We start from the raw sequence: 17,835 nt of genomic DNA, 5'->3' as shown, positions 1-17,835 counted from the left end.
ACTTCCACTCGAGGAGGGGAAAAAAAAAAAAAAAAAATGCGAGTCGGTCGGGGAGAGAGGATTCGATCGTCCGCCCGTTGCGACGAGGCCTGACAGGTTGCAACGGGGAACCGTTACGTTGGCGAGACGAAGCCGAGTAGTTACTTACTTACTTACTGCGAAGGAAACCACGAAAAAGTTACACGCGCTCGCTCGCAGCCGTGCTATGCTCGTAAAGTCAAGTTTACGGTAGACTGACAACGAGATAAGGAGTTTGCACAATAGTTATGCCCGCTATTTCTCGCCAATGGGCGGGGGAGGGGGGATATCGGAGATGAACACGATGAAAGAAATTTTTCTCGATCGACTTTGAAAGAAGACCTTTGTCATCCGTTTTCTTTGCGTGTTTTTTTTTTTCCTTTTATCTCTTATCGTCTGACTCGTTCTTTCCGAGAATTTCCTATCCTATCGTTCGTTAATTATCTTATAATAATCGGCATTGTTGTTACTCGATTTACACAGAAATCGAAACACTGGAATACCGCGACATTCCAAATGGATTTCAATCCACGCCGCTCCCTGCAACGCTGCAACCCGCGCGATCGCCGCTCGTTAACTTCCGTGGTTAATTACATCACGGCCAATGACGTAAGGCGGGAATCATCTGCATGAAACTCGAATAGGTAGGATAAGCGCGCCTGTGCGAGAAATAATCCCGGAATATTTTTTTTCCTCCAGCGTAGTGACTCCGTAGGTAGGTAGGTAGCGATCCTATTGGCTGCACACCGTAACAAATTATGCGACCATCTCCACCGTTACAATTAGACGATCTATCATCGCGTTTAGGGCTCGTTATTAACCGACGTACGCGTGTACATCGTCCAACATATTTATGAGTTGGACTGCTCCAGGATATAACGGCACTTAACAATATTACGTCTAGGTATCCGCGACACGTAACAAATACGTACGTTTGTATCGTTTATTAGAGAACACTTTATATCCTTCGTTATCTTAAAACAGGACGGTCTCCGTCGATAAAGTCGTTCGCGAAATGCGTTCGCAAAAACTTCGAGGCACTTCATTCGACTCCCGTTTCAACCGTTGACCAATCGGACGGTTAATAACCATCGCTCACGTATCCATTCCTATTCGAGGATTCGTTTTCCCGCGTATAATTCCGAAAGATCGTCCATCTTACTTGTGGTTATCAATTACCATCCGACTGGGATCATTCTCGTACGTAATTCGAGCGCACACACACATCCTTTCTTACTTCTGTAATTGCTTTCGTCCGATTCTCACGCGAAATTCGAACGAATCAACGGTTTTACCGACGCTGCTCGCGATGAGTGCGAATAAAGTACAAGAGGTTAAGCGTTTGAAGAAACCTGGCACGTAAAAAGGTATATACTATCTTCGAGTGGTGTTCTCCATATTCTTTTTCATACGTTTAATTTTCTCAATTTTTTTAAACAAACGTTTAAAAAAGGGTATTTTAATAATATCGTTATTAAATTTTGCGAAATATATTTGTTTTTACTGTGGATTTTATTATATTATCGGCATAGATACTTTTCCTTTTTCGATTGCAATGCGTATTACAACACGAATCCGATTGAATTTCGACTTATTATTCCGTAGAATAGAAAGTTAACGCGTATTTATACCGTAATAATAGAAATAATATTTATTTTTTTAGAAAAGATTCGAAATATCAAAAAATATCCAAGTTCGATGATCATCCGATTTTCAATCGTTTCGTCGCGTATTTTGTTTTCCCATCCAATCATTTCGATTATCCGAAAAGATTATCTCGATCTTTATCTCCCCATTACTTCCTCATAATCCACGTTCTCACTATAACACTTAACGTTGTTTACTATCTTAATCAACAAGTGTTACTTCAATTCTTTAAAATATATCCGATCGAAAAATCTAAGCCTTCGTGTTGGCCAATCGCCAATATCACAATGCTAATCACAGGAATATAGATAAGAAAAGAAAATATTTGCTCAATATACGATTCCTCTAATAACACCGACATCTCATCGAGATTAATTTATAAACGAGATTATGGGATATCTCGAATGCTCGAAGAATAATTTTCTTTTTCCACAAGAGATGAAACTTTTTTCTTTTTCGATCACTAGTCGGACAATGGAACGCTTGTTAACATGTTCACGCACGAAGATCGACTATCGAAACATCGATAACATCGAGGTTACGCGGAGAGCAAAATTTTCTGCAAAATTTTCTAGCAAAATGTACGGAAACAAAACACCATCGTTCGAGGACATCGAGAGTTTCGATATCAATCACAATAAAGAAGAAACAATGAGATATTACGTCATATTGTTATTCGATTCAATGGAAGAGCATCCCCTGCCGTTAATAGGATTAAAATTAAAAACGAGGAAAATAGAAAATTGTAACGACACACTGAATTTATCTTTTCGTTACTCTTTTTTGTAAATTTGACGTCAAATTTAAATTAGATTAAATTCGAAATCTCGATCATCTCGTTTAAATTCCCAAAATTTACATCATAACAACGTTACAACATCATTACAACGTTATTATCTTATAAAATTATTGTCAGATAATCAGATTATATAAAGTACGCATACAGATGTATACACAAATGGTTGAAGATATATCATGACGTTTGTATTTTTAATTTTAACTTTAATATTATTATTAGATTTCTGATAATAAATAACGCATTGATATCGTTAATATTGATATCATTATCTATCTGCAATACTTTCCTACTATCTCTACTAATTTATAAATCGCTAATCCGATCGTTATTAATTCAATTTTATCGAATACATCTCATACAATTTTCCACATCTAATCCCTAATTTGATTAATATTTTATGCGAGTCGTATCGTATCGTGCATATTTTTATTTCCGAATGTCAATATAACCTTTATTCTACTTGAAACTATTTTATCAAATCGCAATGCTTGCGAAAAATTCATCGCAAATAATGTTCAAAATATCAACACAAGAGAATACACGCTGCGTATTCCAAAAACAAATACAAATATTCAAAGCCTCGGTCAATTTACAGTTAAAGATACTCCGAAAACATACATCCATGTCATTCGACGAAAATTCACCCTTACAACGCCTCGCTCGATCGCAATATAAATTACGAATAAAATCGCCTACCTTGTACAGTCGCACGCTTTCGATCCTAACCTCTCTTGCGTATCGTCCGTCAATCACGTTCGATCACTGGAAATTCGACGACACCTTTGCAACACCTCGAAAGCGAGAAAGACGCGTTCGTGAAATGAAACCGTAGGGGGAAAGCAAACGTTTGGACGACACACACGCACGGGCGGTCGTAGACGAACTGACACGAGTGTGCCGCTGGCTCGCGACGTAAGCGTCCGACTACAGACGGCGCCTAACTACTCGCCACGCGATTGGTCGACGGCCGACCACCTTGCACGTATATACACTCCATACACCTGGCTAAATTGCGCGATCGTTCGTGTGCGTTTCTGCGGCCAGGAACAATAGAGGCGGAACTGGTACCGAGCGTATCTTTTTTTTTTTCCTTTTCTTTTTTTTTTCGAAACGAATGAATGAGATGCGTTCGCTCGATGCTGCTGGCAGCCTCGCCGTGTGTCTCTTCGCCGTGCGCTCCTGTACATACGACAGACCTAGTGCACGATGAAGCGTGTAGAGACAATCTTGCGCCGGGAAACTAAATGCTTACATACTTGCCTCGTTTTCATATATTTTCAGCGTACATCTCGCAATTCAACGGAAGGATCTTCTGTTCCAAAAACCGTGCCAACTGTTCTATACAGTTAAAAAGAATCGTATAGAAATATAAACGTGTATATAAGTTCCGTTTAATTTTTTGAAATACGGGAGATCTCGGTTGGTCATTTTAGTAAGCAACCGTTAAAAAAGATTAATAACAGATACGCGTACGTGCTACAAGTCCACGAGATTCATTGTTTCGAACATTCTTTCATACCTATTCTTCTAGAATTCTTAATTCTTCTACCTGCCTGTCCGTCTATCGGCTAAGCTTCTAAACCTCCTTATTGTACTCTCCCTTTTATTACCGTTAACTTCCATTCCTTCAAAGTAAGTCCTCCATCGAAAGTAATTTGACAAAAGAAAAAAAATCCCACGAGAGATGCATACTGTATGCAAATAGATATACGAATTCCTCGAAAGAAAGCCCATAACGTTACATCATTACCCCCAGAATTTTGTAAGGCGACATAAAAGAATAACAACTTTCGCTGTCCATCGTTTGTAATTTGGTGAAAGCGTACGACATTTCTTCCACCTGTATTCAATTTCAAACCCGTATATTAGACGTTTTCGTTGCAAATAAATCCATTCAATTAAAATATTCAATCCAGTGTTGCGCGCTAGGACTAAAATTTTTATCATTTCCTTTAACTCTCGTCTCTCTCGAACGAAAAATTCGAAAACTTTCTCCCGTTGCTAAAGAGAGAGAGAGAAATACAAGAGAAAATATTTCAACTACGAAGAACTTATTCTCTCTCAGAACAGTATCGAACCACATCCATCGCGGAACGAAAGTTTGCGCAATTCTAATTTTTCTTTTTTATTTCACCCATTCGGTCAACGTTTTTATACATTTTACGCATTTTTTCTCACGCATCTTTCGACGACTACCCATGACGCGATCGTTACGGACCGATTTTGTCGCTAATGCTCACCGGTCTGCGCTCACCTGCACGCTCGTTAATACTCGTATTATTGCGAAACCACGAAATCGCGAAACGTGGACGAGCCGCGTGCGGAATATCACGCGAGGTGCATTGCACGTAGAAACGATAACGGTTATGTGCTGAATGTTAATGCGGAGGCGAAACGATTTCCACTTGTTTGCAAAATGCCGATTCGTCCATTTTCTGGATTACTTATTCGAAACGCAGGAAAATTCGCCAATATGTATTCATTGTTGTGCGCATATAATGTTCGATGTTGTTAATCGTAGATGAAAAAAGAAAGAAATTTTATCTATCTTAATGACTTTTTGGAAAGTTTTTATGGATAAATCGTATCGATCTGCTTTTACGACATTTATCTCACGAAAGATGGAATATCTGTATCAATTCATCGAGGGAAGAATATGTTTTATTTCTTGAATATTAACATTTCGAGTTTGCCACGAGAAGTAATGTATTCGTGTTTGCATTTTTAATAAGTGTCCGCCAAGTGTTACATAATATTCCTGTGTGTTAAAATATCGTAGAATTTTTTAAAAACATCTTTTAAACAGATCTTTATGCAGATTTGGGAAAAGATTAATCAACACGAAATATAGAACACACTTTTTTCTTAATTCTATATCCCTTTTTTTATTCATCTTTAAGATGCAAAGTATAATTGTTTGTCACAAAAATAGGCGCAAAAACTGTGATGGCCGTGTGAAATTTTGCTTTTAATTTGCTAAAGATAAAAGAAAAAAAAAGAAATTCTTGAATCCTTATCGTTTCATTTTAATAATCGATCGCCATTTATTCCAACGTCAATTTTCAATGGTAAAAACTTGAATACGTGGGAAAGAATTCGCAAAGAATTGTTTCTAAGTAAGAAAACGAAGAAGTTTTTTCGAAGAAAAATCTTTGAAACAAACAAAATTTTTTCTCTCCTCTCCTTTTTATATCGAATAAAACAATAAGAAATTTGCAGAAATTTATTATCTTTAAATTTCTCGCAAAAGAAGTTCACGAACAACGCGCCGTAAAAATAAACGAGGAAGCGAACCAAGAGAAACAAAACGTAGACGTCGTGAAAAAAGTAAGTATATTTTCATAATCGACAAGATTCTCCTAAAAAATCTACCTCATCTATCGAACACTATCGACAAATAAAACACATTTTCTTCGTAATCGTAACTTGTAATTAAACCCCTCTCTCGTCCAGATCGAGACCAAAAAAGATTCCTCCTTCTTACGAAAATACAATTATAAAACAATTATAAACACATATGAGCACAACTCTTTGCTCTCTCGTTGCGAAGAACTCTCTAAGAATGATACTTGTGGAAAAAAGATTCTTTCTTACAAAAATTCCTCCAAGCTTCGATTCTTCCTCCCTATATTTTCACAACGAGTTATTCGACACTCGCAACACACTATGTTCTCTTTTCGTTTCTTTGTAACGAGAGTAGAATAGGGAAGAAAGAAAGGGAAAAGAATAACTCTCGGGATTCTATTCTCTGAAGGAGGACGAGGAGATACGGACGGAGCAGTGACCTCGCGTAATCGAGTTGACCCCGTAGGACGATTAGCCAAATTGGAAGGTCACTGTGAATTGTGACTTATCCTTGAGCTTGCGACTGCTCGCTGTGGATTTTTCTATCCATTGTTTCGTCGTGGAAATTTCCAAAATCACGTTTTTCGATAATGGATACAAAATGTGCAGAAACTGAAAAATAAATAGGAAATTAGAATTAGCGGCAGAAGTTTATGGGATTTAGATGAATGATAATAACGTATTAGGTAAATAATCTAATATAACCGGTGTCACGATAATTTAATTCAACACTGATAAACCTTGCTTCTTGGCTAAGGTCAGGTTCTGATAATGTGATTTAATCAACAACGTTATTTCATCCCGCAAGGATAATAAACGATGTGGGTTTTATTTCGAAGAAATAAAATTCGTGTTGTTGCGATACATTGTGTTATTGTTACGAGAGTAATGTTAAAAAAGGAAAAAGTAGTCGAAAGGAAAAGAGTAATTGTGATAAAATATATTTATTTCTCCGATGATAAATCGCGATTATGGAAAAAATGATTATTTGGAAATATGGGGGCAAACTTGTTTCAAAGTTGGTCGCGTTTGACAAAGAAGGAAAATAATATTCTTTTGTATATTTTTATAACTCTGTTAGAATTATATAATTATATAACTAGGCTCCAACGAGTAATCTGATAGGATAATTTAGATAATCAGAATCAAGGCGAGAAGTTGGTATTAATATTCAGATATTTTAGATTCTGGAAACTTTTTAAATAATTAACTGGAAATTGAACTAAAACATTATAGAGAATCTAATGGTTCTCTAATAAGTACTTGTGTCTTGTTGACACGATGATTAAGTAGAAATACAATGGAAAAAAAATTCTTGTTTGAACTGCGATGCCGACTTGATTAAAAGTATAAAAAGTAGATAAATATGCGAGTCAGAAATAAACAATATTTACGTATAATTTAATTCGTATGCAGAGAGTGCAAACAATGTAAATCACGTTCAAACATCTTCCGCTCGTCTTATCGCTATGCAATCTTTTTATGTATGAATAAATATCAATTGAATACTTCGTTGGCTTACAGCAAAATCTTATTATTCTAATTTAAAACTGCGCTCATTTTGAAATACTGGAAGATGTAGTGAGTAAGTATATTAAAGAATTATATAATAAAACAGGATTTAAAATATATAAATTGGATAATGTCACGGAATACATTATGTAGAATTATATAATGAGAAAAGATTTAAATTGTATAGAAATTGGAGAAATTTACAAAATATTTACAGAATACCATGTTTCAAGAAATAAAGCACTCGAGTTGGCTACATAAAATGAGATAAAAATGGATTTATATTTATATTTGCATTCGTGTAGAAATTCGAGGAAAAGATTTTACGAATGATACTGATAGAAATCAGTATCGAAATTTCAAAATTAGAAGAGAATCTTAAATTTTTTGCAAGCTGATATAAAATAACACAGAAACAGCTACGTCGTTTTTAAATATCAATTTTTACAAATTTTGTTTACTCTTAATTAAAACGAAATAAAATACATCGCCGAGATTATCAGAAACTTTTCATTTCGAAATTTTCTTACGTATAGGAGAGGCTCGGTGAAAGTAGTGCACCACTCAGTGAAAGTCAAATCTGCCATTTTTGACTCTTTCAATTATACGGAACGGAAGTTTAATATAATTTTAAAAAAAAAAATGACAATCGAAATGACGACGGAATATTGACGATGGTCGAAAGATCTTTTTGATTTCCTTATTTATCGTGCAAATGAATTTGCATGATTTGCACTTTTTACGCGTACCTTATTTCAAATTGAAGGAGATGCATTATTACGCCATGTTTGGATATTAACGCATTAGAAATTGCTATATCGACTACACTGACCGGGAGAACTTATAAAGTGACTAAATCAGATGTTAGTATATAGATGAGACCATATTTGTAATAATCATCTAACATATTACGTAATAGAGAATATTAAAGAAATAAATAACGCGTTAGCTACGCGTCCATTAGTTTATACTAGATGATTTTAAAAATAGATGATCAAACTTTGTCTCGCATTCTATTCTTTCTAATTTTAGAATACTTTGTTTCCGATTCTAAAGTTGTGAACTGTAAATATCGATAATAAGTGAAAATAATTAAAAAATTGCTGTTCTATTTTATTCAAAATTATTATTGAGAATGTTGATTGCTTATGGATTGATGATATTTCATTATGTTTTCGATATATTCAAGATATCATTGTTAGAACAATAACATGAAACGAATAAATGAATAATTACGATATAATTTTTATAATAAATAATAAATAAAGTCAAATATATTCTTTTGTTATGAAATTAATTTTTAATTAAAGTTTTCGTATATTTCCTCATCTATTTATTTACTATTATTCTGCAAATATTTTGTATTTTAAATTGTATTTTAAAGTAATTAGTTATATTAAAAATTCAGTTTACGTATGAAACAAATAGTCAATGAAAATTATTGTGTATTATTCTAATGATAAACAATCTTTTTCATAAGTTGAATATTTTCCCGCGTTTAAAGTTACACGCGTATTAAAATTAATCTGGCACGAGACGATATGCAAGAACTGGTTTACATCCGGTGGTACTCCATTTGCTTATCCTTAAACGATAAAGTTATACGATACTCATATGCAGTCTATTCTAAAACGGATTATCTTTGACTTTCACTCCCGTATCATGGATAAGAGCAACCACTCTTTTTTACGGTTAGTTTCCTTACGAATTACGTTCGAAAAGATGCTACTATTATAAATTAATATATTTATGAAAATTAATATTTCTCCTAGAATCCACGTTTCCACTTTAAAATAATGAAAATCAATCAAACTAAACACAAAGAGAAGAAATAGAAAGGGAGGAGAGGGGGAAAAAAAAAAGAAAAACAAAAGCAAAGCAAAACAACGAAAGAAAAAGCAAAAGACAGGAATCGCGGGCAAAGCAAAAGCACGTACCTGAACAAGTCGCTTCACGTCGCTGCGATCGCGATTGTCGGACCCCACGGCTATGTTAGGTCCCCACATTCCACCTGTCAGAAGGTGGGTCTGCTCTCTCACGGACCGTAAAGGAAGCAAAGAAACCACTAACGGTGGAAAATAAATCGCGATTCGCGATAGTTTTCTTTTCTAACTATCGCGAAATCACCTTCGAAAACTTATCGTTTTCAATATGGCTGTATGCACAGATCCCATTCCGCTATTCACTATATTACTTACATAGTTCTTTAATGTCCATTTTCCGTTAACGATTCGCGCCGCATTCCTGATTGGATCATTGAAAATTCCAGAAAGAAATCTCGTTGAAACTAATTTCAGCAATGTTGATTACCGAAAAATATTTTCACGTTTTTCACGGATGTATTCATCAAATGCATTTGATCCTGCGTACTAAGAAGCACGCGTGGGTCTGGAATGTAAATGTACTGAACGAAGTTATCGAAAAATCGAAGAAAACAAGCGGAAACTACTTTTCACGATCACTACACGCACGATCGATAATGTAATACTATCCATATAATCTTTATGGAACGACTGATCCTACGGGATATCTCTCAAAACAAAAGTCCAAACAAATTGTTGCCCGAGCAACGTTCTCCACAACATAACTGGACACCGGTAGGTAGGGGAACTGATTCGAGGAGGAACGACTGCTAGAATCGAGTCTCGAAGGCGAGAGGAAGGATGCTAGCACAGGAGAGGGAGGCAGGGCAAAATCAGGAGGGGGAAAACTTCTGTCCTGATCAGGCAGGATGACCGGTAGGCGTTAGGGCTCAACACAATCCGCGTCTGTATATCCTACAAGCGTCTTTATATGTACGTGAATATAATTGAAATATCCTTGTTTTCTTTCAACTCTTTTTTTCACTTGTATCGTCTTACTCGTGACTCCATTTTTGCTTTCTAAACTAATATTTCTCCATTATCGCGAACTAATTTAATTAAAAAAATTTTATTTTTTTGAAACATAAAGAAATTGAATCGACTTTTTTATTACATATTAATTGATTATACTTTTTTTTTTTTTATTATTTGTAATTTATGTTTAATTTCACATTTCTATATCTTTTTCTATATCTTTTAACGATACGAATCACTTTAATTAATTAAAAAAAACAAAAATATATTTGTAATAAATATATTAATATGTAATAAATATTTACTATATTTAGTTACATATTATATATCTTCTATATTTAATGATTGTATAATTTGTTTTAAAATTTTCGACTATAAAAATCACATTTTTAAATATTTTAATCTTGTGTTATGTGTTATTTGTTATGTGTTATTTGAAAATTATGAATCGGATATTTTGTATAACGAAGTGTAACTAATAACGTATAAGAAATCAAAGTAATGGGGATACAAATAAGTAATACATATGAATAACGGTATGATGACACAGACTCATAAACGATCCAATACTTTTTCGCGCTATTCTATTCAATATTTTATATAAAATATTAACTTAGTTTCTCTAATATCATAAAATTATCATTTTATTTATTTCCTAGTTATTTTTAATACTTTATAAAATTTATATGATTTGGAAAAATTAGAAAAATTCATAATTACATTATATATTTGAAACGAAATATATAATGATTAAAAAAAATTTTTTTTTTTATTTATATAATTATTTTTTTTTCTAAATATATTATGAGATACATACATATATATTATGTATTATATGTGTATGTAATATGAGATAATTAAAATATATATTTTATATGTACATATTAAACATTATATGTACATTTAAACATTTATTTTATTGAAACAAAAAATAAACTTTCAAACATTACGATTGACAAAAAATGCATCAAATGATTCGCGTGATCTATGAGAGAAAAAGAAATATTTAAATTGTTATTGCTGACTGCACTGCAAAATTACATAATAATTCCTTTTACGATTGAGGCCAATCGCATTGCGTAAAAGAATCTCAGTATGGTGTTTACTGCTTTCAAATTACTACTAAGCGCGCGATTTATGCAAATATGTACAAATATATAAATTGAAATTAAAAGAAAAATTTAAAATAAATTATTTAATATTTAATATCTAATAATAATATTTAATATCTATATCATAAAATATCAAGTTCTTCTTCATTTCTTTAAGAAAAAATGATTAAATTATACAATTAATTTTCAATTTATTTTATGAAAAAGAATTAAATTATACTATAAAAATATAGTATAGTATATACATACAACAATAAAAAATATCTCTAATATTAAATTTAATTTTTGAATTTATAAAATATTAATATACATTTTTGCTTCATATTATAATTAAAATATAAATTAAATATTTTTATAATTAATCACATATTTATGTTTATTTTTAAATTGTAAATTTTTTTATCATATTATTTATTATATTTTTTCCTGAAATGAAATTTCTATTTTCTTTTTAGTAATTTATTATTAATAATAATATTATGTTAAATGAGTGTGATATGATATTTATTTAATTTCTTTGTATAATTATTTGTGAATAATATTTCATATTTAAATTATAAATCATTTTAAAATTTAAGAAAACTAACCTCATTTATGAAATAGTAAAAAGCACGTGGACTACTGGAAGTAGAAGTAAAATAGCAACAATTATGGATTTAATTAATTTTTTTGATCATAATTCAAAAGAGTATAATGAATTTTTACAATATTTAATAAATTTCAGTGGAGATATACCATTTAATATAGAAGAGGTAAAATTAATTATTTGAAAATAACCTCTTACATATATAAAAGAAATATGCATATAAGATAAATATTTCAATATAAACATATTGTTTTTTTTTTTTAATATTGAATATATTTTTATTCCTAGATTGATAAAATACAAAATATTATCATATCCACTATTAATACTTACTTAAATCAATCGCAATCTCGATATAGTGGTTTAATAATTTTGGACAAAATTTTATCACAATGTTCGAAAGATATTTTTTCAAAATATTGCATATTATGGATATCAAAAAGTATGCAAGTATTAGAAAGCATTCATAGTACTTCACAAGAATTATCTATTTCTTGTAAAGTTCTTGGCTCTTTAATAATCCAGTCAAAAAATATTCCTGAAATACAAAAACAAGTATCCACACAAATTGTGAAACAATTTATTAATATAATTAATAACTTGAATTCAGAGAAAAAGTGTGGTCCAATATATTATTTAATTGCTGTATTGTTACATCAATACCCTGAAGTTTGTGAACGTTTTCAGGTAATCAATTTTCTTTATTTTCTTTATAATATATTGTATTGTATATATTTTGTAAATATGTTTGTTCATATGTATTTTGATATTTTGTATTTAGATATCTATAAAAAAGATTATATTATTACAAATTGATTCTTCCGAAAAAAATTTAGTTAATGCAAGTGCAAGATGTTATGCTCTCTTAGCAAAAGCAACAGAGCGTTCATTTAAACCTTCAGTTTCAAAATCAAATTACACTTGTTGGACATATAACCAAGCACTTATTTGTAATAGTTTACATGTAATAATGGATGAATTATTTTCTAATTTAATAGAATTAGAAAATGTAAATATCTGGGATAAATTAGATTTGCCCAATATATCTGAGGAAAATATTATTCAATTTTATTTTAAACAAAAACAAAGATTTTTAAATTTGTGTTCTTACTTATCATATATGTTGTGGTAAGAAAATAGGTTACAAATTATTTAAATATAATGTATAAAAAACGAAATTGTTTAAATAATTTATATTTTTACAGTGGATTGGGCACAAAAAATTCAGTATTACCACATGAGATTTTAAAAGTTTTATGTAGAGGTTTAGCAATACAACCATCGAACATAAAGAATCAAAATTCTGTTAAAGAACAAATTTTATATCTAATTTTACCAGAATTGCATATTGCACTATTCCATGTTTTAGATTCATTAATAAATGGGTAAGAATATGATAATTTTTATATATTATGCTATTGTTAAAATGAAATTTATAAGATTAAAATATTTAGATTTAAGGAACAATTAATACCATTTGGTTTAACAATATTACAATTATTTCTTCAAACATTGCAATGGACTGAAAATGTTTTAGTAAATCAAATAACAATTGGTGGAAACAAACCGTTTAGAAATGTAAGGATATCTGTTTATAAATGTCTTAACTCTTGGTTAATGAATACTAATTCATTATCAGGTATAGAAACTATTGCAGATGAATATCTTCTTTCTATATTAAAAGATATAGTACCAGAAAAAGATCGTATCTTATTAACTGTAAGTTTAAATATTTAAAAACAATTTATTTTGTTTTTTTTTATAATACAATGCTTGTTATATTATAATGTTATCGTTATAGATTCAAAAGACACAAAATTTGTCAAAAAGAGCTTTAAAACGTTTGCGAGATAGTCAATATGAGAAAGGAATATATTTAAATAATGGAATTGCTTCTGATAAAGAACATTATCTAGATATAGATACATGTAAAATCGCTCTTGATATATTGCAAAATATATTTTTCAGTAGCGGAACTTTTTTAAAACAAACATTCTTTAAAGTAAGAATTTTTATTTTAAATTTTTTTTTGTAAAATTTAACATTGAATATAATCATTTCTATCTTTTTTTCAGACAGTACAAAACATTGTAATATCTTTATTATATGATTGTTATTTGAGTAATACCGAACAAAAATTTTATAAAGAATATCCTGATTGTCGTCTCTTATTGCTTAGAGTTTTAAGAGCTTCACAAATGAATCCACATTCTTTAATGCCTTTACCTACGCAATATTCTTTAGAAATATTTGAAATGGCATTAAATGATAATAATTTATATATCGTTCAAGAAGCTAAAATAGCATTGGCAGAACTTGAGAAAATCATACATCCTTATGCTCCACCTATCCAACTAACTCAAGTGGAGTAAGTATTAAAAGTTTATATATCTATATAAAAATATTTTTCAACAATTGTTGCATGCAAAATTTTATCGATATATAATATTATTTTTTTTAGAATAATACAAAAGGAATTTGTTTCTGATGATCAAATTGTGCAAGAACATAATGTAATAATAGAAGATGGAACTTCTTCTAACATTGAAACTGAACTAAATAAAAGTATAGAACCGTCTTCAAATAAAAGATTAAAAATCACAAATTCTAATAAAAGTGAAATAATAAACAACATTCAAAATAAAATAGATATCGTACAAACAAATCAAGATCCTTTAGAAAAACGAGATGATACAGAAGAAGAACAAATGATAGTCACAACACAAAATGAAAATGTTAAAGAAAATGAACAAGTTTTACAAATTTGCAAAGAATCAAATGCAAATGAAACTTCAATGTCAAATGTAATTAATATAGGTACTTCAGATTCAATATCCTCATCGAGCATTATGAAACAAACTGACACTAGAAACGATGAAAGCATGGATATAACAGAAAACATTGATCCTAGTCCAGAAAATAATACATCTGAAGTAAATCAAATAAATTCAGAATTAGAGAAAGGAGAAGAAGAAATATTACAATTATTTCAGGATATACCAAAAAATTAGTATTTTAAAATAAAAATATATGTATTATATATATTCCATTCATTTTTAATATCAAATATAGATATAATATTCTTCGATTTTGTAATAAAAATTTTTTTCTAAATCACTTATATATCTTCTTGCTAAAATGTTATTGAAGGATACTTTTTAATTTTAATTACACTATTGATATTCATATTTTTTGTCTCGTTTTTTAAATAATTTTGAACAGTTTCCTTTACTTTTTGAGTATTGTCCACAATATCCACGGTACTTTTGAAAAAATTACATGAAGTAGATTGTAATCGTTTCGCAAGACCCGTCCACATACCTATTTCACAGTATCTGAAATAATTAGTTAGGAATATAAAATATTTGTTTAAATATTTGTTATAATTTACTTAATCTCTATTCTATACTTTAATTACCTGAATTGTTCTATTATGCGAGGTGTTGAAGTAATACTAATGAATGGATTGATCTCATCGGAAAATTTTGGAAATATGTTTGGAAATAAAGTATCATTTTGAGATGAAAACGTTATATTAGGTTTTCCACTTTTAGCGAATTCAGCTATTAAATTTGTGAAAATATTTTCTACGCGTTCATTTTCTTCGTTTAATTCTTCGATACAATGGGTTGGTTCGCCGAAAATAGTGTTTTCCTTGAAAATGTATCCAAGATCATCGCCGTGACTTATTATAGCTATAATAAAAAAAATATCCATAAAATGCATTATAGTATGCTTAATATATTTAAATATACAATGACTTATTTGTATACCATCTGAAGCATGTTTTGCTTTTACTATAGGTAATCCTGATAAAAAAGTTTTACCACATTTTCGAGTTTTTTTATGATCGAAACTATATAAAAACGATTCCGATTTTTTAGCCCAATGATTTGCGGTAAGAAAAGCTGGAACATTATATAGAGAATCTCCCATAGCCTCAGCTATTTTCGCAATATGAGCAGAGTTATTTCTAGTGTTAAAAATATTAAAATATTTATTAAAAGTTTCAGGTGTAAAACGGGATATATTTCCAAAATTCGAAACGGTGTTTTGTAACGTTGGTATAAGATGCTCGTTCACAAAGTTTGGAACAGTACGTAATTTATTTTCAATTTCAGTTTTGTAATCTCCAAAAATTGCTCCTCCTACTTCATTATTCATAACACCGATCAATAATGGTACAGATGGAAAATCTCCGATTTTTAAAGTATCTTCCGGTGTGTTGGTGATAAAATTAGGAAGAGATCTTAAAAAAAAAAAAAATAACATTTTCATCATAACAAATCAAGAATTACAAAATTTGAAAAATACGAAATACCTTCCATCATCATTTCCTTCGATCACAGGACCAGGGCCCAGTAAAGTTGACAAACTAGATATGAAACCTTGAATTGCAGAGCGTACAGTTTCCAAGTTAGAATCAACCTGTATCAATTTATCAACTGGTATTTGCTGAAGGCAACGAATCATTTCAACTGTATTGTTCGTAGGACATCCGTTATTTGAAGCGACATATTGTGCGGTGGACGCAGGATTTTTGTCAAATGCAAAATGAGATAAAATTGAACCTGACATAGCAATCAACCCGCTAAAATTATCTAAAAATTCATACAAATACAAATTTTTTTAAAATATAGAACATTTAGACATCAGAATTTTACACGATGTGATATACTTTTTGATAATTTGGATAACGCAAGCATAAAAGCAGCACTAGCTCCTGTACCATGACCAAATGCTATAATTTTTTTCGGATTTCCGCCAAAATATTCAATATAATTTTTCACCCATTTAACCGCCAGCATCATATCGAATATACCGTTGTTACCTGGTAATTCTTTCGTGCCAAGACTTAAAAATCCTGAATGAATGATACAATGAATATTTTTTTAAAATATATATAAATTCACATAAATTTTTAATTACCAAGTGAACCCAATCTATATTGGATAGACACAACTACTAATTTTTTTTTAATCAGATTCCTCATATCATACTGACAAGCAGAACCTCTTCTAAAACCACCCCCGTGAATCCAAATTAATACCGGATATCCATCACTGGAATCTGGGAGCATAGGTGTAAATACGTTCAAAAAAAGACAATCTTCGCTTCCCTCGATTTTTTGGCCGTTAATATTATTAGGTTGTGGACAAGGAGATCCCCATTGTGTAGCATTAATTTCACCTTTTAAATATAAAGGTCTAGGTCTCTAAAAAATTATTATTTTTTTTTATTTATTTTATTCATTAAAAATCAGCAATAAAATTAGAAAAATTATTTTTAAAAATCAGTATAATTTAAATAGACTGTTATTGTTACATATGCAAAATAAGATACGTATATTTATTAAATTATAATCGTTATGACAGGATGTATGAATTGATAAATTGATTCATTTCTATATTTTGAATGATGATAAAATATATCATTATGATACTGTTTTTTAAATTCAGATTAATTTATTATAAATTTAAAAAATTTGTTCGATATGAACTCCTTGTTATAAAATTTTCATTTGTAATATTTTTAAATTATTTAAAAGTATAATTTTTTTTATTTAAATCATATAAAATAATATTCTTTTTATTTATAAAAAAATTAGTAGAATTATTAGTATTGATTACTATACATAATTCATTTTTATTAAAATCATTTATAAATAAAAATTTGGCTTACTTGAAATCGATAACGACCTACTGGAGGAAGTCCAAATCGAATACCACGAAATACATAAAATCCTTTATTTGGATCTCTGATACCATGAATACGTGCTTGTCTTTCATTTTGCGTCACATAAACAATGGGATCATCTACAGGAGGTGGTGCAGCTGTTCTACCACCAACAATTCTTTTTTGTCTTTTTAAATTATATGAGGTAACAATCGTTAATACATAAAATAAAAAAATTACAATTATTATACGTCTACACATGTTGAATGTTTGTATTATACTGATAATTAATATTCATTTCCT

At 30.3% G+C, this 17,835-nt stretch overlaps 3 protein-coding genes and 1 long non-coding RNA gene across 18 annotated transcripts in view; 2 read left to right on the top strand and 2 right to left on the bottom strand.

The window, feature by feature from the left end:
• LOC108001483 (uncharacterized) overlaps positions 1-9,928 on the bottom strand; it is a 39,912-nt gene extending 29,984 nt beyond the window's left edge. For 3 of the 15 annotated variants that reach the window (XM_062080576.1, XM_062080582.1, XM_062080583.1), the window contains exon 1: positions 145-247. The gene's annotated coding sequence lies outside the window, so the exon portion shown is untranslated. Of the gene's footprint in view, positions 1-144; positions 248-3,160; positions 3,418-9,258 lie in introns of those variants that run through there. The other 12 variants (XM_062080571.1, XM_017062499.3, XM_062080572.1 and 9 more) reach the window with 10 other exon arrangements.
• LOC133666798 (uncharacterized) lies at positions 637-2,718 on the top strand. Its single transcript, XR_009831466.1, has 2 exons — positions 637-1,385; positions 2,133-2,718. It is a non-coding gene; the product is annotated as an uncharacterized LOC133666798 (long non-coding RNA).
• A 1,713-nt stretch (positions 9,929-11,641) lies between the features above and the next one.
• LOC108001510 (proline-, glutamic acid- and leucine-rich protein 1-like) lies at positions 11,642-14,944 on the top strand. Its single transcript, XM_017062538.3, has 8 exons — positions 11,642-12,022; positions 12,145-12,543; positions 12,638-12,984; positions 13,062-13,241; positions 13,311-13,575; positions 13,658-13,858; positions 13,932-14,224; positions 14,318-14,944. The coding sequence occupies exons 1-8, from the start codon at positions 11,921-11,923 to the stop codon at positions 14,865-14,867; spliced, it is 2,337 nt and encodes a 778-aa protein (XP_016918027.2). The 5' UTR covers positions 11,642-11,920; the 3' UTR covers positions 14,868-14,944.
• LOC108001511 (esterase E4-like) lies at positions 14,844-17,826 on the bottom strand. Its single transcript, XM_017062540.2, has 7 exons — positions 17,539-17,826; positions 16,786-17,071; positions 16,535-16,720; positions 16,178-16,457; positions 15,630-16,105; positions 15,275-15,551; positions 14,844-15,191 (listed from the first exon to the last, which is right to left on the bottom strand). Exons 1-7 carry the CDS (start codon positions 17,791-17,793, stop codon positions 14,990-14,992), a joined length of 1,962 nt encoding a protein of 653 aa, XP_016918029.1. The 5' UTR covers positions 17,794-17,826; the 3' UTR covers positions 14,844-14,989.
• Positions 17,827-17,835: the final 9 nt, after the last annotated feature.

Source organism: Apis cerana, linkage group LG10 (genome assembly GCF_029169275.1).
Source record: "Apis cerana isolate GH-2021 linkage group LG10, AcerK_1.0, whole genome shotgun sequence".
Lineage (NCBI taxonomy): Eukaryota > Metazoa > Arthropoda > Insecta > Hymenoptera > Apidae > Apis > Apis cerana.
Note: the sequence above shows the minus strand (reverse complement) of the source record. Positions and strands in the feature narration are given on the sequence as shown.

Bases quoted from the DNA above. Each gene is read 5' to 3' on its own strand.
- LOC108001510 (XM_017062538.3), top strand. From the start codon at position 11,921: ATGGATTTAATTAATTTTTTTGATCATAATTCAAAAGAGTATAATGAA. The intron at 12,985-13,061 runs GTAAGAAAATAG...ATATTTTTACAG, and splicing joins TACTTATCATATATGTTGTG to TGGATTGGGCACAAAAAATT. The intron at 13,242-13,310 runs GTAAGAATATGA...TAAAATATTTAG, and splicing joins TTAGATTCATTAATAAATGG to ATTTAAGGAACAATTAATAC.
- LOC108001511 (XM_017062540.2), bottom strand. From the start codon at position 17,793: ATGTGTAGACGTATAATAATTGTAATTTTTTTATTTTATGTATTAACG. The intron at 16,106-16,177 runs GTATTTCGTATT...TTTTTTTTTAAG, and splicing joins GAAGGAAATGATGATGGAAG to ATCTCTTCCTAATTTTATCA. The intron at 15,192-15,274 runs GTAATTAAAGTA...TAATTATTTCAG, and splicing joins CGCATAATAGAACAATTCAG to ATACTGTGAAATAGGTATGT.